This window comes from Molossus molossus, unplaced genomic scaffold (assembly GCF_014108415.1).
Source record: "Molossus molossus isolate mMolMol1 unplaced genomic scaffold, mMolMol1.p scaffold_m16_p_17, whole genome shotgun sequence".
NCBI classification, from domain to species: domain Eukaryota; kingdom Metazoa; phylum Chordata; class Mammalia; order Chiroptera; family Molossidae; genus Molossus; species Molossus molossus.
Window position 1 is genome coordinate 72207911 of NW_023425352.1, and position 27552 is coordinate 72235462.

Below are 27552 nucleotides of genomic sequence, written 5' to 3' on the forward strand. Positions count from 1 at the left end.
CATGTAGGCTTGCAGTGTAGGCTGACTGCTTTAGGCGGAGGGTGCTGCGGTGATGCCCTGAGACAGGCCGCGTGGGCCAAAGCTTGAGCTGTGGCCAGGGTCGTCTTGGCGGGGTGCCTGTGCCCCTGGGACCATGGGGGGCCTGTGCAGAGTTGCCGGGAGGCCCTCTCCCACCGCCCTCCCTGTTCCTCTCGGGAGGCTGCCTGAGACGGCTCTTTATGCTGCCAGAGTCTGGTGTTATGACCCGGACACACAGCTTGGCTGCAGGCTATCAACCGCCTCTCTGGAGCCTGGACTGGCCCCTCAGCAACGGGCCCCCGTCTGTGTTCCTCCAGACCCCTGGTTCAGGCCGTCGTGCGTGGCGTGCGGCAGGCACACCCAGGCCGCTGGCACATCTGGTTCCCCTGTTCCTCTGCCCCAGGAAGGGATGTCTGTGCTTCTGCAGACGCCCGTCGGCACCAGCCTGGTCGCCTGGGCCTCGGCCCCCTCTCCGGGCGCCTGGCAGTGCCGTCCGCTCGCGGCCCCTCAACGCTCCGTAACAGGACGGCGTCCTTTCTCCAGTCTGCTGCCAATCACTGTTTTCAGAAGTATAATAACATGATTTTCTAGCAAGACAAAACGAAATAAAGGACGTCGCAAACAGAAGTTCCTCCCTCTTTCGGTGACGGTAGATCACACAGTGACGCCTCTTCTTTCCCCGCGTCTCACTGAGGACTAGAAGCCGGGAGGACGGGCGTGGCCCCTGGCACCGCAGCCCAGCCCTGCAGTGAGGGAGGCACCCGGGGAGGGTTCGGAGCCAGATGGCTGCCAGAGTGCCCAGGTTCTCTTTGATTTCAGCAAATTATGTGTTGTGGTTCAGATAAAAACAGCCTAAGAGTCACCAGTTACTAACGCCCAGATTGGAGACGATACAATGTAACAAGGCCAAGCAGCTGAGCAGAGGGGGTGGAGGAAGGGACTTTCTCCAGATCCCACCGTCTCAGCTCCACCAGCCACATCGTAAGGTAAAGACCATGACAACGCATTCTAACCTGACAGGAAGTTGGTTTAAAAACTCCAAGTTTTTAAGAGAGCTGTTTAAGAGATCAAATTCAGTCTATAACGGTTAAGTGCATACTTGGTTTTGAAGTGTCCCCTAGTAAAAATATGATCTATCCAGTCAGGCAAGACATTAGGATAATGTTCTGTATCTGTGTCTGCACTTGTAAAATACGACTTTACACGGCATGTTAGTACACGCGTGTTATTCAGAAATAAGTGGTCATACGTTGTTCGAGGTGTAACGCTCCTTTGCTGAAGGACGAGTGTGGAGGAAGTGTGGAGACAGGACTCAGGCCGCCCGCAGGGCTGGGCCAGCCTGGGAGAAGGGGTCAGACAGCTCCCAACCTTCGCCCCGTAGGCACCGGTCAGGACTGGACGTGACCCAGCGGGAGTGCGGCTCCCAGAGCGTGGACGCTGTGCGCAGGATGTGTTCCCAGCGATTCTAATCGGAAGGGCCCGGGGGCTGGGCGCGTGTGCTCGGTCCTGTGCCAACCACACGGGTCATAAAGGTGCACTCAGGGCACACTGACTCCTTTCCAGTTTGCCTCTCCCAAGTGCCTACGGGGGCTGAGAAAGGCCGCTGCGGGAAGGCCGGGTGCCTCTGCCTGGCCGGGGGCTGCGGGCAGGAGCCGGCAGACCATCGCTTTCGGCTGCGCCCCACGCGGCCACAGCCCGGCTTCTCGCGGGGAACTGCCTCCCCTCACAAAGGCCCGGCTTGCTTTCAAATTGCGGTTTATTTTTCTCTTTGGAAAAGCCAGTCAGGCTCCTTAGACAGAGTTTTCAAGTGCATCAGATTCTGTTTTATAGCAGGAAGTTTGTCCTGCGTATTCCCTGCCCTTCCCCCCGTCCCCACTGCACTCTCAGGAAACTCTCGGCTTCTCTGTTTTGGGGAGTGTTTTTGTTTGGGTGGGTTTGGGTTTTCTTCAGAGGACGTGTAGACGTGAAATCATGTGGTCTTTGTCTTTCTTGTCGTCCTGATACCCTCCAGGTCCCTCTGTGTCGTCACAAATGGCCAGATTTCATTCTTTTTTACTGTTGCATAATATTCCACTGTATCACCTATTTTTAAAAATCCACGTATCTATCAGTGGATACCGAGGTCGCTTCCATATCTTGACTATTGTAAATAATGCTACAATGAACATCGGGTCAACTAGACCTTAATAAGAACATTTTAAAAACTGTGTTGAATTCTAAAGGAAAAAAAATCCATCACTTCATTCCTTAAAGGAATCATTATTAATCTTTCTTTCTTTCTTTCTTTCTTTCTTTCTTTCTTTCTTTCTTTCTTTCTTTCTTTCTCTTTCTTTCTTTCTCTCTCTCTCTCTCTTCCTTCCTCCCTCCCTCCCTTCCTTTCTACCTATCTATGTATCTCTCTATCTATGTATCTATCTATCTATCATCTATTATCTATCTTCTTACCTATTATATACCCATACTACATAACATATGTATAGTATTAAATATATATGGTTGTTATAAGAATATGTATTTATCATTGGTCTTTTCTGTTTCTTTCTAAAAGCCATGTCATCTCGATTCCTCACTTTTACCTGCGCTGACCGCACACACCACTGAGGAGTTTGTGCTAGTTTGTTTGGAGCTGAGGTTCCTTCTACCCGGTGACAGGGCTGCGGACGGAACCAGTGGGGGCTGCGGACGCCCTGCACGGATGGCTGTTCTCAGGACGTTCTTATCTTGAATGTGACCATGTCCCCTGAGGTCCCCTTTGTCCCCTGCTAAACCCTTTCCAACGTCTTCCCCGCCCCTGCGCCCGGACACCGTTTGTCAGAGCCAACTCTGTTCACCCCAATACCTGCTGCCTTCGCCAGCCTGTGCCCGTTCACAGCACCTTTGCAAGAGGACGAGGCCGTAACCAGGGCAACCAGAAAGGCTGCTTCTGCAGTTCAGACTTAGCCAGACTCTCTGCTCTGCTCTCGGGGCCCTTCTCTGCCGTTGTAACTCCGTGAACACCCAGAATCTCCTTTGTCTCGTGTCCTTTTCCCCCAGGGCCTCCCCTCGGCCCCCTGACTCAACACATTGTCTCTGCTGACTAAGCGTTTCTTCAGCAGTTACAAAATTTCCCTCCTAATAATCCCTGCCGAACATTTAGGGTCACGATATTCTCCAATGTTATTATAATTTCTAATAATAACGTTAATGCTGCATAATATTCTATCTCATAACTATTTAACAATTCTCTGTAATTGGATATTAGAGTATCATTATTTTTTTTGTTTGTTTTTATCATTATATTCCATTTCCTGATGATCATCTTTGTGATCATCTTTTTGGTCATTAACATGTAAAATTTCTTCCCCCTGAGAATCTCTCAGGGCTGAAATGACTAGTCCAGAGGGTAGTTGTGGCCTCTCCGGGTCGATCAGTTGGCCAGAGCATCGTCCCTGAATGTCAAGGTTGCAGGTTCGATCCCAGTCAGGGAACAGACAAGGGTCAACCAATGAAGGTATAAATAAGTGGGACAACCAACAGATCTCTCTCTCTCCCTCCCTCTACCCTCTATGAAATCAGTCAATAAAAAATCAGTAAGAGAGGTGTTGTTGTTGGGCTTGGGATGTAGATTACTGAGACTTCATGGAGGGTCAGTGTGCCCCAGACTCTGACTGATCTCGTGTAACTGGGCCATCCCAGGCATATTACCTCAAACGCTGCTCTTATAAGCAAGAAATAGCACATCGCTGCAGTGTATGCTTGTTAGAGAATTGCACATTCTCTCTCATGGAAATACTCGTGGTTTTATCCATCACTCTGGCTTCCCTTCTTTGTCATTTTTACAGATATTTTATGTTGCAAGCTGTTTGTCTGTGAGGCCAGGACAGGAGCTCTGATTTTGACACAAAAGGACTTAAATGAACAAACAGAACTAACAAGCAAAATGAGGCAGACTCATCGATAGGCAGCTCTGGGGGTGCAGGGCGTTGGAGAGTGAAGGGATTGAGAACAGAATTATTGCCCTAACCTGTTTGCTCAGTGGTTAGAGCGTCGGCCCTCAGACCAAAGAGTCCTGGGTTCTGTTCTGGCCAAGGGCCCGCACCTCGGTTTCTGTTCATCCCCGGCCTGGTCAAAGTTGTGTGGGAGGCAACGAATCAGTGTGTGTCTCTCACATCGATGTTTCTCTCTCTCTCTCCCTCGCGCTCTGTCTGAAGATAAATGTAAAAATATCCTCGGGTGAGGATTAAAAAAAGGAACTCATGGACAGGAACTGCAGTGTGGTGATGTCAGGGGAGGGAAGGGTCAGGGGAAGAGAGTAAAGGGATAAATGATGATGGAAAAAAGTAAAATAAAGGAAAAATATAAAATTTTTAAAAGTATCACACCTTTCAGCCACTCGTGATGGGTAATCAGGTGCCCAAATTCTTAAGTGAAAACAGGTCAGGAGAGTCTCGTACTTCTCGGCTGAATCTTCCCTGGATTTGGGGTGAAAGCTCCATGTAGCTGCTATGAGGGTTCTGCCAGCTCCACACCCCAGTCACCCGTCTGCACGGGGACAGATGTTCCTGCTGGAATCTAGCTACAGAAATAGTCACGCTCTGCACTGTTTGTTACAATGATCGTAATAATCACCAGCTTCTGTGGAGAGCCTGCTCTGTGTGAAGCATTTTAATAAGTGCCGAGGGTACTGTTGAAAATGGGTCAAGCCTATTCTGTCCTTATGGGGCATCTATTCTAGTGAGGGGGGATAAACTAACATTTATAAAAATTTCAGCAATTGCATACAATAATTTGGATGATTTTATGGAGTCATGCAGCTGTTCAGAAACAGAAGAGGAGAACAGGGCCGAGGGGCCCTGAGGGAGGCACTCAGAGGCTTGACGCGGTTTCCCGCGGGAGCAACTGAGGGCAGATCCATGCAAAGAAGCCGACGCAGAGCACTTCTAGGGTAAAGCCTTTCTAGAGGGAAACCACGCACAGAGGCTCTAAACCAGGACTCGTTTGAGAATGTTTGAAAAACAGAAAGAAGGCCGGGGTGGCTGTTGTCGGTGGCTGGGAGGAAGTGATAGGATGTTACCAGAGAAGGGTCAGATCACGGAGAAGGGTGCAGGTCATGCGAGGAGTGTGGATTTTATTTTAATGGGGAGCTCAGGGAGCTTTTCCAATAGGGAGTGATAGGAAATACTCTGTGGTCCTGAAATGTCACTCTGCCTGCTGTGTGAAGAATGGACAGTGGTCTGGATGAGCCGGTCTGTGCTCTTAGCAGAGACTTAATTCCATCCGAGTTGATGTCCTGTTCACGCAAAGTTAGGTGCAGAAGCAGAGACCGCGGAGTCGCCCGTGACTTCACCTGCCACGTGGAAGCCATGGGCTAGCAACGAGGCCACGCACCTGCGTCCTAACAAATGGGGCGCGTGCGAAAGAGCTCTCTGGGTCAGAGCGCCTCAGAGTGTGTACACGTGGCTCTCCAGCCCTCCTGCGGTGCCGCGGGCGTCACACGTTTACAGGGGATAATTGCAGGGTCGATGTGCCTGGATCCCCGCGTCACTGCGTGGAGAAGGCACTCCCTCGAGGTGACTGCAACCGTACTAAACTGAGGCTTGGAAATCTAAGGGACACACTGCTAGTCGATGAGCAGTACCTGCCTGTAAGCACATGAGGCTGGCATGGAAATTGTAATAATCGGAATACTTAAGTAAAATGCAGTTTCAGTGATTGTAGGGTCATGGTGGCTGGGATGTGGGAGACAGCGACAGAGGTGTGCAGCTCTAGCACATACATCAGAAGCACACAGAACCAAAAGCAGGTGCTTTTACGGGGAAGGTGGAATCCAGGGCGACTTTGACATCTTTGACTTCAGCAACTCAGTGAATGATGATGCTTGTAACTGAAGTGAGTGCGAAAAGAAAAGATGCCGCGTGATGTGTGTTTAGAGAGTTTAGGGACCAAAGGTGATATCTTAGACTTTTAACTGACTTATCTGTTTGGTGTTCAGATGGAGATGTCAAGTTGAAACCTGGGCGTTGGGATGTGAAGCCCAGGCAAGAAATCTGATTTAGGGGTATACATTCGGAAGTAATGGGAACACTGGTGGATATTAAAACTCACAAGAACCTGCCGTCAATGCTCTTATATTCCCTATTTTAAAGAAGCAAGACTATGAACGGCTGGTGTGGCTCAGTGGTTGAGCATCAACCCTGCACCAAGAGGTCACTGGTTCGATTCCCGGTCAGGGCACATGCCCAGGCTGTGGGCCCAATCCCCAGTGGGGGGCTTGCAGGAGGCGGCCAATCAATGTTCTCTCTCCCTCTCCCTTCCTCTCTCTAAAGTCAATAAAGAGAAAAGAAAAAAGAAGTAAGACTGGAGACTACCAAGGGTTAAGCTGCTCGCTCAAGGTCAGAGTGATTGAGTCAAGGTTCAAATTCATGTCCGTCCAGACTCCTTCTGTAAAGATCATGATTGCTGTAGTACTATTAATACAACATCACCTTTTTGTTTCATCTTATAGCTCTCAACCCTCCTTTTGAACACATGATTTCACCAGTGGAGAAAGTATATAAAAAAATTCCTACCATCAGTTTTCAGGTGATGACCAGGACACACAGGCTATCCAAGTTAATTGACTGCCGTCGTATGATATTTTTCAGGCGAACTTCTCCTTTTTTCTTTTCCTCAATCCCTCCATCCCCCAAACCATCCCCCACCCTGACCCTGAGCTGTCTTCCTGCTCCCTGTCTATGAGTCTTTCTCTCTTTTGCTTGTTAATTCAGTTTGTTCATTGAATTCCACATATAAGTGAGCTCATGTGGTACTTGTCTGTCTCTGCCTGGCTTATTTCACTCAGTATAATGCTCTCCAGGTCCCTCCATGCTGTTGCAAAAGGTAAAAGTTTCTTCTTTTAATAGCAGAGTAGTAGTTCATTGTGTACACGTACCACAGCTTTTCCATCCACTCATCTACTGATGGACACTTGGGCTGTTTCCAGATCTTGGCTACCGTAAACAGTGCTGTTATGAACATGAGGGTACATATATCATTTCAAATTAGTGTTCCTGATTTCTTTGGATAAATTCCCAGAAGGGGAATCACTCACTGGGTTATAAGGCAGTTCTATTTTTAATTTTTTGAGGTAACTCTATACTGTTTTCCACAGTGGCTGCACCGGTCTGCATTCCCACCAGCAGTGCACTAGAGTCCCCTTTTCTCCACACCCTCACCAGCATTTATTGTTTGATGATTTGTTGATGGCGGCCATTCTGACAGGTGTGAGGTGACATCTCATAGTTGTTTTAATTTGCACCTCTCTGATGATTAGTGATGTTGAATTTCACATGTCTACTGGCCATCTGGATGTCCTTTTTGGAGAAGTGTTTATTTAGGTCTTTTGCCCAATTTAATTGGATTATTTGTTTTATAGGTGTTGAGTTTTACAAGTTCTTTATAAATTTTGGATATTAATCTCTTATCAAATGTATCATTGGCAATTATGTTCTCCTATTCAGTGGTCTGTCTTTTTATTTTGTTGATGGTTTTCTTTGCTGTGCAAAAACTCTCTTTTAATGTAGTCTTGTTTGTTTATTTTTTCTTTTGTTTCTCTTGCCTGAGGAGACATATCAGAGAAAATACTGCTAAGAGAAATGTCTGAGATAGTAATGCCTATGTTTTCTTCTGTGATTTTTATGGTTTCTAGTCTAACATTAAGTCTTTAGTCCAGTTTAAGTTTATTCTTGTGTGCTGTGTAAGAAGGTGGTCTAGTTTCATTTTTCTGCATATATCTATCCAATTTTTCCAACACCAGTTATTGAATAGATTATCTTTAGACCATTGTATGTTTTTGCCTCCTATTTCAAATATTAATTAACTATAGTGGTGTGAATTTCTTTCTTTTTTTTTTTTTTTTTAATCCTCACCCGAGGACATTTTTCCATTTTTTGTTCAGGTACAGTGGGAGGGAGAGAGAGGAACAGAGAGAGAGAGAGAAACATCGATGCGAAAGGAACACATCGAGTGGCTGCCACCCGCACGACCGACAAGGGCCGGGGACAAACTGCAACTGAGGTACACGCCCTTAGCGGGAACCGAACCCGGGTCTCTCAGGACCGCAGGCCGACGCTTTAACCGCTGAGCCAAACCGGCCAGGGCGGTGTGAATTTATTTCTGAGCCTTCTGTTCTATATGTTTGTTTTTATGCCAGTACCATGCTGTTTTGATTATGATGGCCTTGTAGTATAGTTTGATATCAGGTAGAAGATTCCTCTAATTTTGTTTTTCTTTCTCAAGATCGCTGTTGCTATTTGGGATCTTTTGTGGTTCCATACAAATTTTTGAAACATTTGTTCTAGTTCTGTGAAATAGTCCATTGGTATCTTGATAGGAATTTCATTGAATCTATAGATTGCTTTGGATACTATGGATATCTTAATGAATTATTTGTATCTATGAACACGGTGTATGCTTCCATTTATTTGTATCTTTCTCAGTTTCTTCAGTGTCCTATACATTTTTGAGTACAGGTCTTTTACACCCTTGGTTAAATTTATTCCTAGGTATTTTATTCTTTTTGAAACAGTTTTGAATGGGATTGTTTTCTTAGTTTTCCTTTCTGATAATTCATTATTGATGTATAAAAATGCAACTGATTACTGGATATTTAGTTTGTATTCTGCTCATTTACTGAATTCATTTATCAGTTCTAGTAGTTTTTGTTTTTGTTTTTGGTGGGATTTTAGAGTTTTCTTTATATAGTATCATGTCATCTGCAAATAATGACAGTTTTACTTATTTCTTTCCAATTTGGATGCCTTTTATTTCATTTTCTTGTATGATTGCTATGGCTAGTACTTCCAGTACTATGTTGAATAAGAGTGGTGCAAGTTGGCATTCTTGTCTTGTTTCTGATCTTAAGGAGAGTGCTTGTAGTTTTTGCCCATTGAGCATGATGTTGGCTGTGGGTTTGTCATATGTGGCCTTTATTACATTGATGTATGTTCTGTCTATTCCCTTTTTGCTGAGAGTTTTCATCATCAATGGGTGCTGGATTTTATCAAATGCTTTCTCTGCATCTATTGAAATGATCATGTGGTTTTATCCTTCAAATTGTTTATGTGGTGTATCACATTTATTGTTTTGTGGATGTTGTACTAACTTTGCATCCCAGGAATAAATCCATCTGATCACAGCGTATGGTCTTTTTAATGTATTGCTGGATCTGATTTGCTAATATATATATATATATATATATATATATATATATATATATATATATATATATATTTTATCCTCACCTGAAAACATTTTTTCAATTTTTTGTTCAGACAGAGTGGGGAGGGGGAGAGAGAGAGAGAGAGAGAGAGAGAGAGAGAGAGAGAGAGAGAGAGAGAGATAGAGAAACATCTACGTGAAAGGGACACATCGAGTGGTTGCCACCCACATGACCCAACCAGGGCCGGGGACAAACTGCAACCGAGGTACGTGCCCTTAGTAGGAACCGAACCCGGATCTCTCTGGACCGCAGGCCAATGCTCTAACCACTGAGCCAAACTGGCCAGGGCTGATTTGCTAATGTTTTTTGAGGATTTCAGCATTTATGTTCATGAGGAATATTGGCCTGTAATTTTCTTTTCTTTATTGTGTCTTTATCTCGTTTTGGAATTAGGATAATACTGAGAGAGAGAGAGAGAGAGAGAGAGAGAGAGAGAGAGAGAGAGAGAGAGAGATATGAGAGAGAACATCAATTGGCTGCCTCCTGTATGCTCCCCACTGGGGATCAGGCCCATAACCTGGGCATGTGTCCTGCCTGGGAATCAAACCAGCAGTCTCTAGGTGCATGGTCCACGCTCAACCACTGAGCCACACGGGCCAGACTCTTTCCTTCTCTTGAATTTTTTGGAATAGTTTGAGATGGATATGTATTAGTTCTTTGAATGTTTGGTAACATTCACTTATAATGCTATCATGTTCAGAACTTTTGTTTGTTGGGAGTTTTTTAGTTTTGTTTTTACTAATGCTTCAATTTCAGTTGTTGTAATGTGTCTATGCAGATTGTCTGATTCTTCTTAAGTTGTATGTTTCTAGGAATGTATCCACTTCTTCCAGATTGTCCAGTTTGTTGGCATATAGTTGTTTGTAATGTTTTCTTAAAATTCTTTGTATTTGTTTGGTGTCTGCTGTTACCTTTCTTCTTTCATTTATGGTTTTTCTTACTTGTGTCCTCTTTCTTGTTGAAGAAAGGTTTGTCAATCTGGTTTATCTTTTCATAGCAGCAGCTCTTGGTTGCATTCATCTTTTTATTGTTTTTTAGACTATATTTCATTTATTTCTGCTCTGATATTTATCATTTTCTTCCTTCTACTCACTCTGAACTTTGTTGTTCTTTCCTAGTTCTTGAAGTGTAAAGTATGATTGTTTATTTAAGCTTTTTCTTCTTGAGATAGGACTACAATGCTATGAATTTCCCTCTTAGGACTGCTTTCCCTATGACCTACAGGTTTGGGACTTTTGTGTTCTTAGTTTCACTCATTTCAAGGTATCTTTTGATTTCTTTCTTGATCTCATTGTTAACTCATTCATTGTTTAGTAACCCATTATTTAGCTTCTATGTGTGTGTGTTTTTCAGTTTTCTTCTTGTAGTTGATTTCAAGTTTCATAGCCTTATAACCAGAGAAGCTGCATGATATGATTGAAATCTTATAAAATTTATTGAGACTCTTTTGTGTCCTAACATGTGGTCTATCCTAGAGAATGTTCCATGTGCACTTGAAAATAGTGTATATTCTGTTGCCTTGGTGTGGAATGCTCTGAAGATATCAATTAAATCCATTTGATCTAGTGTGTCCTTTAAAGTTGTCCGGCAACTTTATTCTTGATTTGCGAGTTTTTCAACGATACCACATTACACTGCACTGTACTGCCCCTTAATCGAAAAGGACTCATGTGAACTTTTTATTCCATTTCATTCCTTTTGTTCTGTTACAAATGTTGTTCCTGAGTATTTGCTCTGAGCCCAGGGTTTCAGAGGCCAGGAAGAGGCAGATACTCTCAGCTGCCCACCGTCAGATGGCCCGTCAGATGGCCCGATGCCCCTGAGTCTTCAGGCTCTTTTCCCTGCACATCGCCTTAGCTCATCAGAGGCAGAGTCCTCTGCATGTCTCACAAAGCAGTCTACTGACAGTTTTTGTGTTTTGCTTTTACTCTTGTGGAATTAAGATGCTTTATTTGGGTTACCCTAAGACCTCAGTTACATGTGTAATCTAAAGTAGAGTTGCTGGTACTAGAAGCAAATATCATTTACCTTCTAATTGTGGACTCTGAATGGGAAAACTAGACGTGAGAACAACCGTTTTTCTCCTCCTACGTGGTCTCCATAGCCAGCCCAAGGCACCTGCTATCCCCTGTCATGTTTTCAAAACTCTTCCTCTTAGAGTCTATTTCCTGATATCACGCCTCCTGTTTATGTACTAATCGTTTTTATGGGTAGACTTTTAGCTCTGTTATTGTCCTCTTTATAATACATTTCCAGGGTGATATTAGTTGTTCGACTCTGGTGCTGAGGGGAATGAGGCTCCATTTGCTTTCTGTGCAGTTGGGGACCTCTCTGCAGTGTCGGCTACGAGGAGGGACAGGAGGGAGAAGGTACGAGGCCTGCGGGGGTTGGAGGCTGCACCAGGGTGGTGACCTCACTCCCCTAGGCTGATAAAATGTCGGGAGAAGGGAGAAGGCTGAGCTCAGGAGTGTGTGTGGGCTCTGTGCCTCATGAGCAGCCTCAGAGCCTAGATGAGATTCCATTACCATGGAAATGAACAGCCTTGGGGACATTTGTCCTCTCTCTCTTCCTCTATGAAATAAGGAAATGCTTCTGCAGGCTCTGCTCTGTGCAGAGGGAACATTTTGCAAGGAAAGCCCCGTGGTCTCGGACTCAGAAGTCTTGGGTCTGCAGCCTCCCTGAAATCTGTAGCAGCCACACAGCAAGTATCTCCACCAGCACCATCGAGGAGAATGACTCCTGTTCTGCCTAGCTCACTGGGGCTGGTGGCAATCAAACACGACACAGTGTGCACAGTGCTTCGTGGGGAGACAAGCCCACCTGCTGTGTGGGAGGCATCGCTTTGGATGCTGCGAGAATACTGAACGGAAGGGAGCAGCCCATTCCTTCAAAGTGAGCACGAGGACAAGTGTGTGGGAAACGTACTGATGCATAAAAATCTACCTCGGAATGTAGTGGCCTGAAACAGAAACCGTTGCGTTTTACAGATTCCGTAGCTCAGGACGTGGGCAGGCCTTGGCCGGGTGATGCTTTGCTGCTTGTGGCTGGTGTCACTCAGCCGCACTCGGCTTGGACATCTGGCCCCGTGGCAGGGTGATAGAAGCGTGAGCCCAAGGGGTGCGGTCTGCAGGGCACCGACCTGTGGCCTCGTCAGCGTGCTGCCTCGGGGCTGCTGGATTATCACATAGCAGTTGTCACAAGAGAGCTAAAGGGATGCAGCCTGAGAAACCGCAGAGTCGTTTTTGCCAATATGCATAGGTTCCAAGGGAAAGCCATCAACATTCAAGGGGAGGTGGAGGGGTTCGGCTGCACCTATTACTGGGGGAGGGATAGGGCCTCATTCTGGAACAGCTGAGATGGACGATGTTGTTCCTCCTCTTGGACGAGGAACGCTGTGCCTCCTCTGGGCACTGTGACCCACACCCCTTCCCAATGGAACCTTCTCCCATGCCTCCCGCTAGAACCCAGACTCTCACTCCATCACAACCCCGATCAAATCTCAGCATCCACATCAGGCCCAGTGAGAATGAGACTCTTTGGATCCAGATTCTCGGATTCGGCTCCCCCATTATAGGTCCGCAGGCCTTGGTGTAGAAACACAAGTTCTCTGACCTCCTGCACTTACCTGTAAAGGTGAAACAGTGACATGGTGACCATAGGAAACACCAGGCATGAGGCAGAGGTGGTTGCGGGTCCGTAGCAACTCTGACTCCATCTGCGCTGAAGTTATCAGCATCTTGATTACAGCCTGTTACTGCTTCCTGGGCACGATTCTCCATCTGAGCCCCCCTCTGAGCTCTTGATTCTGCCCTGTAAGTCATCCTCGCTTTTCCGTAAAAATGCGCACTGTTTACAGTGAGGCTGCGGTCTCAGCTGCTCCCTGCAATCAGAGGTTCAGGGATCTGAGATCATTCTGCCTTCTTTCTGGCCCCTGGAGTCCCAGCTGGCTGTGTTTCTGTCATGACAGTTCTCTTAAAAACTGTGAGGTTTTATTAAGGCTGCTGGTTATTCACTGCCGTGGCGGAGGCCAGCGTCTTCTCCACCCCGAGCGCCCGAGCAGGCTCCAGGAGTTTAACAGACGGGCCCGTAGCACGCGCTGCAGGCTGTAGAAAGCCGCCTTTTCTCCGAATGGTCTGCGAGACACCTGGGGTGTTCCTGAGGCCTGAAGAACAGGGTTCACAGCTGCACCGTGGCCTTCAGGGGCGCACGTTTCGGAGTCGCCTGTGCGATTCGGTCTCTGCGGCAGGAACCTCTGTTGTTTCGGACTTTTCTGCTAGAAGAGACCGGGGTGAAGAAATCGTTTGACGGTTGAATCCAACAAACCATGGCTTCTGTATATTTTCTCTACGTCTGTGAAACAGAAGTTCTCTGTCAGTCTGTCTCTGAACTCGTTATGCACCTGCGCTCATGTCTGGTCCGCAGCGAAGAGGAACCAGCTGTTTAATATTCTGCTTGACACCTTCGTTTTTGGTTTTTGTTTTTCTTATCCTCACTCGAGGACACTGTTTGCATTTTTCTTCAGATGAAGCGGGAGGGAGAGAGGGAGAAAAAGAGAGAGAGAAACATCCACATGAGAGAGACACATCGAGTGACTGCCACCTGCACAACCCAACCAGGGCCGGGGACGAACTGCAACCGAGGTCCGTGCCCTTAGTGGGAACCGAACCCGGGACTCTCGGGTCCGCAGGCCGACGCTCTAACCGCTGAGCCAAGCCGGCCAGGGCTCTGCTTGATACTTTCTTAGCAAGACCCCACCGTTTATTAAAGTAGGTTTTCTACTTTCCATATCACCGCCGGTGACAGTTGTGCTGGACTTTGTGCCATGACGTGACCAGGGCACCCTTCCTCCGTCTTCCGATGACCTTTCCTTTACACTCAGTCTGCCAAGGGGAAGGGCCGGCCCGGGCCAGAGCTTGGAGAGTCCCACAGGCTGTCACAAATGTATGCTTTTTCATCCCGGCCAGTTTTCTCAGTGGTTAGAGCGTCGGCCTGCGGTCCAGAGAGGCCCGGGTTCGGTTCCGGCTAAGGGCACGTACCTCGGTTGCAGTTTGTCCCTGGCCCTGGTTGGTCGTGCAGGCGGCAGCCACTTGATGTGTCCCTTTCACGTCGATGTTTCCCTCTCTCTCTCCCTCCCACTCTATCTGAACAAAAAATGGAAAAATGTCCTCGGGTGAGGATAAAAAAAAAAAGTATGCTTTTTCGTCTGCGTTTCACAAGAGGCCACTGAGCATCTTAAGGAGGAGCGTGAACTAAAAGGAGCTGCTGGGGGAGGAGGTGGGCGGCCGGGAGGAGGGACTGAGGGACCCCGTGTGAAGTGAGGTCCAGAGACGGAGCGAGTCGGGCTTCCCCGTGCGCAGCCCGGGACCTGGGGCGTGCAGGCCCCACCCATGGGCCTGCGGTGGGGACGAGATGCTTTGGTGCAAACCGGGCCCCAGGTGGCCGAGTCCACGACCTCGCTCTGCGTAAAAAAAGTCCGGAGGTGAAGACATAAGTGGATTTTAAGAAACGTCTTCGGAACCTTCATTTTACTCACGTTTTCTCATGACTCAGTATCTTAGGCACGTTTGCAGGGGGAACATCACGTGGGAGAGAAAATCTAGCCCGGGCACTTGCGATGGTTATAAATAAGTGGGTGCTGACCGGGGACGCCTTTCACAGAAGCTCTGTGCTCGTGTCAGTTTTTCTAGCAAAACTGTGTGGAGTAAATCAAAGTGAAGAAGAGGTAGTCCCTGCCTTAAAAGCAGTATAGAATACCAAAGAACGTATATGCGTGTACGCATCACCAGTGGACATAGACCACAGTGCTTGCGGGGCGGGGTAGGGAGGGAGTACCCCGGGGGGGGGGGAGGAGAAACCTCTGTAACAAAAATAAATTACTTAAAAGAGAGAGATATAGTATTTTTGAGAATAGATAGACAGGAATTTTAATCCTCACCCGAGGATATTTTTTCCATTTTTTTGTACAGATAGAGTGGGAGGGAGGGAGAGGAAGAGAGAGAGAGAGAAACATCGATGTGAAAGGGACACATCGAATGGCTGCCACCCGCACGACCAACCAGGGCCGGGGACAAACTGCAACCGAAGTACGTGCCCTTAGCGGGAACCGAACCCGGGTCTCTCCGGACCGCAGGCTGACGCTCTAACCGCTGAGCAAAACTGGCCAGGGCGATAGACAGGAATTTTAATATATGGGGAGAAACTTGACAGTTGTCGGGGTCCCCGCTTCAAGCTGGTGGGGGGGGGGTATTGTGAGAGGGAGACAGTCTTGTTGAAAGTCACAAGGAACGCCCGGCCAGTGTGGCTCAGTGGTGAGCGTCGACCCTGCACCAAGAGGTCGCCGGTTCGATTCCCGGTCAGGGCACATGCCCAGGTTGTGGGCCCGATCCCCAGTGGGGGGCGTGCAGGAGGCGGCCAGTCGATGTTAGTGCTTCTCTCATCGATGTTTCTCTCTCTCTCCCTCCCCCTTCCTCTCTCTAAAATCAGTAAAGAAAAAAAATTTTAATAATAAAAAAATGCTACAGGTCCTGAACGCAGAGCTGTGGTTGCCGGGGGCCGGGGATGGGGGGGGCTTTCCATGCAGAGGGAGGGGGACACTGAGGGTGAGGGAGTGGTCTCGGTGTTCAGTGTTGTGGTGATGATGCTGCGTGCGTATAAGACAGAGCTGATCAGACCCTGGATGCTCAATGCAGGTAATTTTTCTCCAGATAACTGCACATAACTAAACCGGGTTTGTTTCACACACACACACACACACACACACACACACATTGACAGTGATTCAGAAAGAGGACGAGCCATGTGCTGGAGAGGTCAGGCATGGCACGCACCTGTACCTGTCCTGTGACCAACTATGTCCCTTTGGCGAAGCTGACGACCTTCTGGGAACTGATCATCATGACACTGTGCCCGGAGTTAGTGCAACTGCGTCTCGGTGCTTGAACCAGCTCGTTACACGGGTATCGAGGGACCACGGAATTATCTGTCAATTTAGAAAAACTGAATGGATCTTATACAGGCTGAGGAAGAAGGTAAATGCAATTTTACTTTCAAATAGCTCCTCAGTGTCCGTGGGGGAAATAGTTTTCACAGCGGTGTATGCAGTGCGATCCGTCTTTCCCTAATGCTGCCTTCCCTCTGGGGGGGCGCGTGCGGGCCTCGGACGAGCGGGGTGTCCTGCGGTCTTGTCTGCCTGTCCCTGATAACCGGTGTCACGTGCTCACTGGCCTCCGCACGCCTTCTTTAGAAAAATGTCCTGTCTGTTTTTTTTAAAACTCATCTTTATTGTTGAATGTATTACAGATGTCTCCCCTTTTATCCCCATTGACCCCCTCCTCCCCAATCCTGCCTCCCTCCTGCCTTCCTCACCCTATTGTTGGTGTCCTTTGCTTATGCACATACGCACAGAAGTTCTTTGGTTTATCTCATCCCACCTCTCTCCCCCCTTCCCTTTGAGGTTCCTCAGTCTAACAGCCAATCTGTACTTCTTAATCTCTTCACCTTTTTCACCCATTCCCCCAACCCCCTCCCATCTGGCAAGCACTGTGCATCTATGAATCTGTTTCTGTTCTGCTTGCTCATTTTGTTTGTAGATTCAGTTATTGATAGATATGTATTAATTGACATTTTATTGTTCATATTTTTTATCTCCTTCAGGAAGACTCTTCAACATTTCACGTAATACTGGTTTGGTGGTGATGAACTCCTTTAGCTTGTTTTTGTCTGGGAAACTCTTGATATGTCCATCGATTCTAAGTGACAGCTTTGCAGGGTAGAGTCATCTTGGTTGTAGGTCCTTGCTTTTCATCACTCTGAATATTTCTTGCCACTCCCTTCTGGCCTGCAAAGTTTCTTTTGAGAAATCAGCTGACAGTCTTATGGGACTCCCTTGTAGGTAACTAACTGCTTTTGTCTTGCTGCTTTTAAGATTCTCTCTTTGTCTTTAACCTTTGGCATTTTGATGATGATGTGTCTTGGTGTGGGCGTCTTTGGGTTCATCTCGTTTGGAACCCTCTGTGCTACCTGGACTTGTATGTCTGTTTCCTTCACCAAGTTAGGGAAGTTTCTATCATTAATGTTTCAAATAGGTTTTCAATTTCTTGTTCTCCCTCTTCTCCTTCTGCCACCCCTATGATGCAAATGTTTGCACACTTAAAGTTGTCCCAGAGGCTCCTTACACTATCCTCCTTTTTTTCGGATTCTTTTTTCTTTTTGCTGTTCTGATGGGTGTTTTCTGCTTCCTTATATTCCAAATCGATGGTTTGCTTCTTGGCTTTACCTACTCGACTGTTGATTTCCTGTAAATTATTCTTTATTTCAGTTAGTGCATTCTTAATTTCTAACTGGCCCTTTTTTATGTTGTTGATGTTCTCACTAAGTTCCTTGAACTCCTTATAACCAGTGTTTTGAACTCTGCATCTGATTGATTGCTCATTTCCATTTTATTTAAATCTTTTCCTGGAGTTTTGTTCTGTTCTTTCATTTGGGACATGTTTCTTTTTCTCCTCATTTTGGCTGCTTCCCTGTGATTGTTTCTACGTATTAGGTAGAGTTGCTGTGTCTCCTAGGCTTCGTAGGGTGGCCTATTGTTGTACATGTCCTGTAGGGTCCAGTGGCACAGCCTCCCTGGTCACCCAGTTGGACCCTCGAGGTGCACCCCTAATGTGGACTGTACACCCTTCTGTTGTAATTGAGTCTTGATTGCTGTTGGCACATCGATGGGAGGGATTTGCTCGGGCTGATCAGCTGCAAGGACTGGCTGTGCCCACTGCCCACTGACCTCTGACCACCTTGGAGGATCAGCTGTGCAGGGCCCACCACACAGAGCAAGACTTACTTCAGCAGGGCTCTGGTACCCACTGAGTCCAGTCCTTGAGTTTGTCACTTGTGGGGGTGGTTGGGTGGTGGTGCTTTGCAGTGTTCTGAAGCTGTCCACTGGGTGTGCTGGCTCTGGGCAAGGTCAGCCACTGCCTGTGTTCTATCCAGGGCCACCAGCATAAGCTACAAGGGGATCCGCAGATGGTGCTCCTTGTGCTGGACTTGGAGGTGCCCAGGAAAAGCCCAGTTATGAACCAAGACTGGCTGCTCCTAGTGCCAGGCCTGGGATCACTTAATGAGAGGTATGGTGCTCTCTGAGACCAGATGCTGCTTGTTTGAGAGATTTTAGGAAAATCTGAAGCAGGAGCCAAGACAGGCCTATCCTATGGTAAAGCCTTTGGAAACAGCTTGGGTGGGCCTGAAATTTGGGTGGGGCAGGGCCTCAGGGAATCACCAGGGCGGGGCTACCAGTGTGAGCCAGGTTGCTGGAGTCCCAGATATGGCGGCTGTCTGCCGCCCCAGGGAAGGGCTCACCAAAGGAACAAAGGCCTCTGAGAACAAGTCTGTCTCGGAGAAAGCCCCCTCTCCAGCCCTCGCTCCAGTGCCAAACAGCTCAGTTCTTCCCTGTACGTCTCTGGCGCCCCTCGAGCTGCCTCCCCTCCAAGCTTAGAGGGAGAGAGTCTGGTAAGTCCGTGCGCGGGCCCTTTAGGGAGCTGCCTGGGGCTCCAGCCGCCTCAGCCTCCCTGAGCCTCAGTTCCCGCTGGTTTTCCAGCCAGAAGTTACGGGGATTCTCTTCCTGGCACTGGGACCCTGAGCGAGGCACCTGGTGTGGGACGGGGACCCCTCAGTCCTCAGGAAGGACCTTCCCAGCTGAGGTGTCCTCCTGATTTTTACCTGCCACACGTGGGTGTGGGACCAGCCCATCTGCCTCCGCCCTCCTACCAGTCTCCATGTGGCTCCTTCTTTAATGTCGCAGTTGTAGGACTTCCATTCAGCTCGGGGTCAGGCGGCTCTGAAGGATGGCTGTGCTGGAGTTTAGTGGTAGGTTTGATGTGGTTGTGGGAGGAGGTGAGACTGCAGTTACTTACCCATTATCTTAAAAAAATGTCTTATCTCTATTTTTAAAAATTGGGCTGTCTTTTTTTTTTTTTCTCTTTATTGATTTGAGAGAGAGAGGGAGGGAGAGGGAGGGAGAGATAGAAACATCGATGAGCGAGAACATCGACTGGCTGTCTCCTGCATGCCCCCCACTGGGGATGGGTCCACAACCTGGGCATGTGCCCTGACCGGGCATCGAACCGGCGACCTCTTGGTGCAGGGTCAACACTCAACCACTGAGCCACACCGGCCGGGCTAGATTGTCTTGTTATAATTGGGTTATAAGAGTCTTCACATATACTGAACGCAAGCCTTCTGTTGGGTACGTGTGTCTCTGTCAGGGCCCCCGACTTCTGGGTGCTCCCCCCTCCGCCTGGGGGTGGCATCATGGAAAGAGCCAATGAGTGGGCGGCTCCCTGTGTCCAGGTGCCCGGGACCCTCGCTCTCTTGCTGGTCCACACTTGGCCTTTACAGAATTTGGTAAAATCTAATTTTCTCTCCTTACCCACTCTTGTCAGGACTCCTCCTTTGTCCCGTGCTCTGGCAGAAACGAACGTTTCTTGTGTCCTGTCTGTCCTTGCGGGGGCTTCCCATAGCCTTTAGCCTAGCTGACCTTTGGTGTGTCGCAGGGAGAGAAACAGCCCCTCCTGACTTCCATGATTAAGCAGAATTAGAAGGGCCCCCTCGTGTCGCCCACGTGAGAGAACAGGGCAGCAGTGTGGGGGAGCTGGGGGTGAAGGAGGATGGATGGTGACGGACGGGGACCCGACGGGGTGGTGAACCCACAGTACAGCGCACGGACGCCGTGTTGTGGAATCGAGCACCTGAAACCCGCGTAATTTTGTTAACCAGCATCACCCCAATACATTGAATAAAAAGGAAAACTCAAGACTGTCCCTGGCACCTTGCAGTCCCTCCCTCCCCCCGTGTGCCGGTCGGTGGCCCCATGTGCCCTGGGCGTTAGATCGCAGAGACTCAGGGGAATGCGGTGGGTGTGAGAACTGTTGGGTCCTGGGGTGCACGGTGGCCCTGGGGAGGTCGCGGCTCAGTCTGAGCAGGGAGGCCTTGCTTTGCGGCCAAGGCGGACGCGGCAGGATCTGTCCTGTAGAAAATGGGAAGTCGCTGGGAAAGGCTCGATGGGCACAGTTTGTGCTGGGGTGTGTCCCTTGCCAGGCGCCCGTCGGCACTCTGGACAAGAGCGGGAGTGGGTGCTGAGGTCGATGGGGCCGGGGCTTCTGCCCCGAGCCGGCCGGTGGGCTGGGCGCAGAGCGTGGACAGGCTGGGACCGGCTTTCGTCCCAGCTGCTCTCCCAGCCTCCGTTCTCCGTGTTCATGACCAGTCCCAGTCCCAGAGGAGGGACAGGTGGCGTCTGGCTGGTCAAGGGCACACAGCGCCCACGGCAGGCACTGGTCCAAGCCAGGCCGTCACCGAGGAGACATCCCTTCGCCCGTGCCAGACAGGTCCAGCAGCAGCTGTGGGAAGTCCAGTCCCGGTGCAGGGCAGACCGCCCCGTCCCTGAAACAGGTGCACCATCCAGAGTGCCTCCACTGTGACCCTGGGAGTCACTGAGGTGGTCAAGGGGCCCGTGTAACACCGCCCAACCCGGGAGGTGCAGCTGACCACATGGTCTCACTTATCTGTGGAATATAAGGAACAAGAGAAGCTGACGACCAAAACAGACCCAGAGACACAGAAAGGATTATGGTTCAGACTGACGAACCTCAAGGGAAGGGGGTGGGGCGGGCGGGAGGAGGTAACCAAGGAGCTTACATGCGTGTGTGCATGACCACTGCACACAGACAGCCGTGTAGCGAGGGCTGGGGGGTGTCAGTGGGGAAAAAGAGGGGCATCTGTCATACTGTCTGCGATAAAGACGAGTTTAAAAACACACACAACTGAGAATCATGGATGAGACTAGGGTTCAGCATTGCCGCCCAGGCCCTCCAGGGGTGCGCGGGGGGGCACTCCCAAGAATACCTGTTTCTGTTGCTTCTGAGCCGGGTGGGGTCTCCGCAAGCGCCTGAGTGCACCTGTCAGGGACACGCCGGGCTCTCGGGTACGCCCCGCGGGCTCAGGGGGACGGCAGACCCAGGGCACAGGTTCCTGGCCCCGGTGGCACGTCAGGGAAATGCTGTGTGCCCTTCAGTAGGACGGGCGGTGAGCTCTGACCGCTGGCAGCCGGCGCCTGGGGCTCCCTGTGCCCCTGGGGCTCCGGTACCTGTCACCTGCTTTGCCGCCAAGTGTCCTTCTGCGCTGGCCGGGGTGGCCGCGGCTGGGCTCGGGCCCTCTGGCCTGGGAGCGTCAAGGGCGCACTTACGGAAAGAGGACACCCTGGGAGACACCGGGACCCGTGTCAGTGAGTGGACAGACGCCCACTCCAGGAACAAGTGTCGACCCCTTGGTTTCTCCAAGAGCGCGCAAGCCCTCGAGGTCCAGAGGGGCGCGGGGCCCGGGGCTGTCTGTCTGTCTGTCTGTCTGCCGCTGGTTCCCTGGGCTTTGTCTGGGCCTCCGGGAGGCTTGGTCAGGGTCCTGGCCACACAGCGGTGCCCAGGTGGGCACAGGCCTCACCCTGCCCTCACCCTCGCTCTGTCCTTTGCAGCTGGCGACCTGGGACTCGGAGAAGGGCCTGAACGGCAGCCTGCAGGAGCGGCCCATGGGCAGCCGCCTTCACGGACTCACGCTCAAGGTGGTGACAGTCTTGGTAGGATCACGGGCCTCGTGGGGAGGCCCTTCCTCAGGCTCTCGAGGCGCAGGCTTCTGTCTGATCTCGTGCCGGGTTTGCAGAGAGGGGTCTGCGGGGGCGGCCCGGGCTCTCATGAGGCCTTTCACCCGAGTGGTTTGGTGAACAACGAAAGAGCAGCTGGAGCTTCTGCCTCGGGGGCCTTCCCTGGGGGGCCTGGGCGGGTCCGGGGCTGGGCCGCGAGGCTGACCCTCTAGGTGACCCGCTAGGCTGACCCACTAGGCTGACCCTCTAGGTGACCCACTAGGCTGACCCGCGAGGCTGACCCTCTAGGTAACCCGCTAGGTTGACCCTCTAGGCTGACCCTCTAGGTGACCCGCTAAGTGACCCGCTAGGTGACCCGCTAGGTGACCCTCTAGGCTGACCCTCTAGGCTGACCCGCTAGGTGACCCGCTAGGCTGACCCTCTAGGCTGACCCGCTAGGCTGACCCGCTAGGTGACCCGCTAGGTGACCCGCTAGGCTGACCCTCTAGGCTGACCCGCTAGGCTGTCCCTCTAGGCTGACCCTCTAGGTGACCCGCTAAGTGACCCTCTAGGTGACCTGCTAGGTTGACCCTCTAGGCTGACCCTCTAGGTAACCCGCTAGGTTGACCCTCTAGGTTGACCCTCTAGGTGACCCTCTAGGTGACCCGCTAAGTGACCCTCTAGGCTGACCCTCTAGGCTGACCCTCTAGGTGACCCGCTAGGCTGACCCTCTAGGCTGACCCGCTAGGTGACCCGCTAGGTGACCCGCTAGGCTGACCCTCTAGGCTGACCCTCTAGGCTGACCCGCTAGGCTGACCCGCGAGGCTGACCCTCTAGGTGACCCGCTAGGCTGACCCGCGAGGCTGACCCTCTAGGTGACCCGCTAGGCTGTCCCTCTAGGCTGACCCTCTAGGTGACCCGCTAAGTGACCCTCTAGGTGACCTGCTAGGTTGACCCTCTAGGCTGACCCTCTAGGTGACCCGCTAAGTGACCCTCTAGGTGACCCGCTAGGTTGACCCTCTAGGCTGACCCTCTAGGTGACCCGCTAAGTGACCCTCTAGGTGACCCTCTAGGTGACCCGCTAGGCTGACCCGCTAGGCTGACCCACTAGGTAACCCACTAGGTTGACCAGCTAGGTGACCCGCTAGGTGACCCACTAGGCTGACCTGCTAGGTTGACCTGCAGCAGAGCTTGGAGCAGGCTCAGCTGCTCTGCCTGTTACTTTGTTTTATTTTATTTTTCTTTATTGATTTTAGAGAGAGAGGAAGGGGGAGGGAGAGAGAGAGAAACATCGATGAGAGAGAACATCGACTGGCCGCCTCCTGCACGCTCCCCACTGGGGACGGGCCCACAACCTGGGCATGTGTCCTGACCGGGAATCGAACCTGTGACCTCTTGGTGCAGGGTCGACACTCAACCCCTGAGCCACACCAGCTGGGCTCTGCCTGTTCTTGGATGTCACAGGTCCTTGACCTAGTGCTGTCCTCAGGAAGGCTTTGCCAGCAGCCAGAGGCCCCAGAAAGATGCTGGGAGGGGGACATTTTCTCAGCAGCCAACACAAAGCTCCTAATGAAGACACTGTCGCCATTTTTCTTCATGACTTTCCCCAGAATCATGGACATTTGCATCTTTCAGAGACCATAACGCATCTCCCTTCCCTTCCTTCCTCTTAACCTTTGAGCGCTGCTGGGGCCGCCTTAGCCTGACCTCCGTCCACAGGGGCGACGTGGCCCAGCTGCTGCCCTGTCCCAGCGCTGGCCCGGCTCTGCCCGCCCTGGCCAGCCGTTCGGGCGCCCGGTGTGCCCGGCTCGGAGAGGCACCGCACTCTGTTCCCTCAGGGCATTCACTCAGGGACAGTCCTGTTCCCCCCAAGGCTCAGCTTCGCAGGCGGGTGGGGGAAGACGGGTGTTTGCTGACACCCACGTGTGCCTGTGACCCTGGGCTGCAGCCGTGTCCTGTCCTCCGCCTGTGATGCGGTCGTGGCCCATTGGCCAGCACCCGTTTCCCAGCTCAGCCCGACGTGTGCCATCCTGTCCTCCCTCAGTCTCCTACCCCGGACCTTACTGCCGTGTATTCTCCTGAATGAGCAGGACCCATGCTCCTCATACGGGTCCTGAAGGATCGTGGCGGCTCCTAAGGAGAGAGTTCTGCATGTCGCACGTGAAGGGATGAGGACAAGCCGTGTTGCCTGGCCTGGGGCTCTGGGTGGAGCCTGGGGGGACGTAACTGAGGAGGGCACCCCGGGCACTGGGCCCTGGGCGTCCGAGCACACTCTGGAAATAGGCAGAGGTCGGACCCCCGGCCTCACGCGGGTAAATGCAGGCAGGCGTCTGAGCACCCTCTAGCTGCACTCTGCCCCGGAGGTGTCCCCCACGCCCGGGCAAGATGTGTCTCAGCGCACCTGGTATTTAATGAAAGACATTCCTTCTCTTGTCGCCAGGAAGAGCCTTTCGTGATGGTGGCTGAGAACATCCTCGGGCAGCCCAAGCGCTACAAAGGCTTCTCCATCGACGTCCTGGACGCCCTGGCCAAGGCGCTGGGCTTCAAGTATGAGATCTACCAGGCCCCCGACGGCAGGTACGGCCACCAGCTCCGCAACACCTCCTGGAACGGGATGATCGGGGAGCTCATCAGCAAGGTAGGCCCCAAGGCGGGCCCGTGGGGCGGGCGCCCTGTCTGCCTCTGGGGTGTCCAGATGAGGTCCACTGAGCGGCCGGAAGGTGGGACCAGCTCAGCTGACCACAGCGACCACTGCTCACGGAAGCCCTCATTCTCTCAGCATCTTTCTCCCACTGCACCCGTTTCTGTTTTCCCTGCAGCGTGTGGGTCCCTCCTGTGCACACCCCTCCTTCCTGTGGGGCCGGTGTCCTGTGCCTGCTCCATGGCACTCCCTGGGAAACCCACCCCCACATCTGGGCTGAAAGGGGAACCTCGCCCCCGGGCACGGTGCCTGCCCGTTCTGCCCTGGCCATCAGGTGTGTGTGGCATTGCTCCCTGCAGGTGGCAGGCGTCCCTGGGCTCCACACCCTGAATTAGTCGTTGCCCCTCCTGCTGCTGCAGCCCCTGAGCGAGGCTCGGGCAGCAGCCGTCACCATGTCCCATGCCGCCCCATCACGCCCCAGCTCTGGGCCGTTCCGCACCACCCGTTATGACGCTGATGTCTGACGCAGCCCCTCCACGCTGTCACCGCCGACCCGTGTTGTCTCCGCCGGGCCTGTGGGCGGCTCTGGGTCTCTGTGCTGGGCCGCCTCCCCTGCAGTGCCCGTGCTCGGCCCTCACCGCGGCGCCCGCGTTCCTGTGCCCTGCCGCCGGCTTCCGTGCGCGTCGCTGCCCCGTCTCCTGACTGCGACCTGCCGTCCTCCGTCTGCCGGGCTTTTGCTCCTAAAGCAGCTCCTTTGCTTTATAACCCACAGAGGCCGAGCCGAGGCCCATGGCTCTCATGTCCCCCAGGCTTCTGTCGTCCTAGTTTATGTTTTTATTAATTTAATGTTGTTATAGATGTTTCCCCTTTTTCCCCCATTGACACCCTCCTCCCCACCCCACCCCAGCCGGAGGAGGTGGAGGGACGAGAGATGGGTGTTCTTGGGTGTTACTGTCTGTGCATAAGATAGGCAGAGACGGCTCTGGCCGGTGTGCTCAGCGGTTAGAGCATCAGCCTGCGGACCAGAGAGACCCGGGTTCGGTTCCGCTCAGGGCACCTACCTCAGTTGCAGTTTGTCCCTGGTCCCAGTTGGGGTCATGTGAGTGGCAACCACTTGATGTGTCTCTCACATCGATGTTTCTCTCCCTCTCTCCCTCCCCCTCTATCTGAAGATAAATGCAAAAGTGTCCTCGGGTGAGGATGAAAAAAAAAAAGACAGGCAGGCACTGAGACAGCAATGCGATTCAAGGTCGTTGCGGAACCCACCATGCAGCTTCTAAAGTGTTTTGGGAAAGAAAGACACCAGTGTGAGCTCGCGGGGCTCAGAGAGGCTGGTGGGGCCTGTGGCTTTGCGTGTAGGGAGGGTGCAGCCAGGCCTGGAAGGAGACAGGGGGCGTCTTGGTGTGCGTGGCGGTGGTCAGAGGGAGCACCAGCACAAGGAAGGACACAGCTGATGTTTGTGGGGGGACAGTAAGGAAGAGATGCTTCGTTAACTCTTCTCCAGAAGCACGTCCCGGGAGTTGTTAGGTTTGGGGCGAGAAGTGTGCAAGGTAAAGGAGGTAATAACAGTCAGCTCAGTGCTGGGTTTGCCTTAAAATAGTCGAGGTCGCGGGGCGTCAGCCCCACAGCCCCGTGTGGGACTCAGAGTGGAGGGCGACCTTGCTGCGGGCGGGACCTGACGCGACCTTTGCCCCGCAGCGCGCGGACCTGGCCGTCTCGGCCATCACCATCACGCCCGAGCGGGAGAGCGTGGTGGACTTCAGCAAGCGCTACATGGACTACTCGGTGGGGATCCTGGTCAGGAAGCCCGAGGAGAAAATCAGCGTCTTCTCTCTCTTTGCTCCGTTCGACTTCGCCGTCTGGGCCTGCATCGCGGCCGCCATCCCCGTGGTTGGGGTGCTGATATTCGTGCTGAACCGGATACAGGCTGTGAGGGCTCAGACCGGGGCCCAGCCCCGGCCGTCGGCGTCTGCCACCCTGCACAGTGCTATCTGGATCGTCTACGGAGCCTTCATGCAGCAAGGTACCCGCCCGGCTCCCCGGGCTGCAAGGCCCCGGAAGCCCGGGGAATTGATCCGTTGGCGCCGTTCTCGGAAGCGTGTTGCCAAAGTCACTTTAAATGCAGTTTTATTTAATCTCCGGGTCAGGACTGATACTATGTTGCACCCGATTTCTCCATGTCACATCAAATAGAAATGAAATGAAATGATCATGAGGGACTCGATTTCCAACCCCGACTCTCCACTTTAGATGACATTGACGTGGGAGTCCGCTGGGCCCGGCCCCCCTCCCGCGTCAGAAAGACGGTCGTGCTCGTGGGCTTGCGGAACGGAGCGGGCTCCTGCTTAAATCCGAAGTTTTCGGGAGAAGCGTGACAACTGTGTTTACGGGCATTTAAGCAGGACTCCGGCCGTCCTGGACATAGTCTCCCAGCCCGGAGGGGTCTGCGTGGCGCCTGCAGGGCCGCCGGACGGTGCGGTTTCGAGCAGAAACAGCCGATGGGGCTCCTGCTGCGCTGCTGGCCGGTTGGCACGTGGCACTCGGGCATCGCCTGTCCGTGAGGTTATATAAGAACAGTCAGGGAGAAGGTTTTTCCTGCTGCCACGTAGGGACCGAGGAGAAGAAAGTGGGCCTTGGAGGCAGCTTCTGACGGAAAGTGCCCCACAATAGTTCCTGGAAGTCCCAGGGCAGAGAAACCACCTAGTACGGGCTGAATATTAAGAACAGTGACACGGTACAGCCCATCCCCGAGGTTTAAAGAGCGCTGGGGACCCTCCAGCTGGAGACAGTTCCCTGTGTGCAGAACTCCCGAGGCTGCTCCTGCGACACAGTAGGAAGGGACCAGGCAGACTCTTCTCGCTGGACTTGACCCCTGGGGTGGACAAAGACCACCTCCGTAGAAGGCCAGTCCTGGCTGTTCCGTATTTTGTGGTCCTTTAACCCTTTCCGAGATTGGCGGTCTTGGGGTTCTTTACCGGAATTGTCCTGGCCCCCCGATAAGCTGGCGTCACCCCGCTGCTCCCAGCCCGTCAGCTGTGG

The 27552-nt window shown here is 51.7% G+C and overlaps 1 protein-coding gene across 1 annotated transcript in view; it reads left to right on the forward strand.

The window, feature by feature from the left end:
• GRID1 (glutamate ionotropic receptor delta type subunit 1) overlaps positions 1-27552 on the forward strand; it is a 635026-nt gene that overhangs the window by 496315 nt on the left and 111159 nt on the right. The window contains exons 9-11 of the mRNA XM_036265264.1: positions 21768-21869; positions 24313-24510; positions 26212-26536. Coding sequence (XP_036121157.1) covers positions 21768-21869; positions 24313-24510; positions 26212-26536 — 625 coding nt within the window. The remainder of the gene's footprint in view (positions 1-21767; positions 21870-24312; positions 24511-26211; positions 26537-27552) is intronic.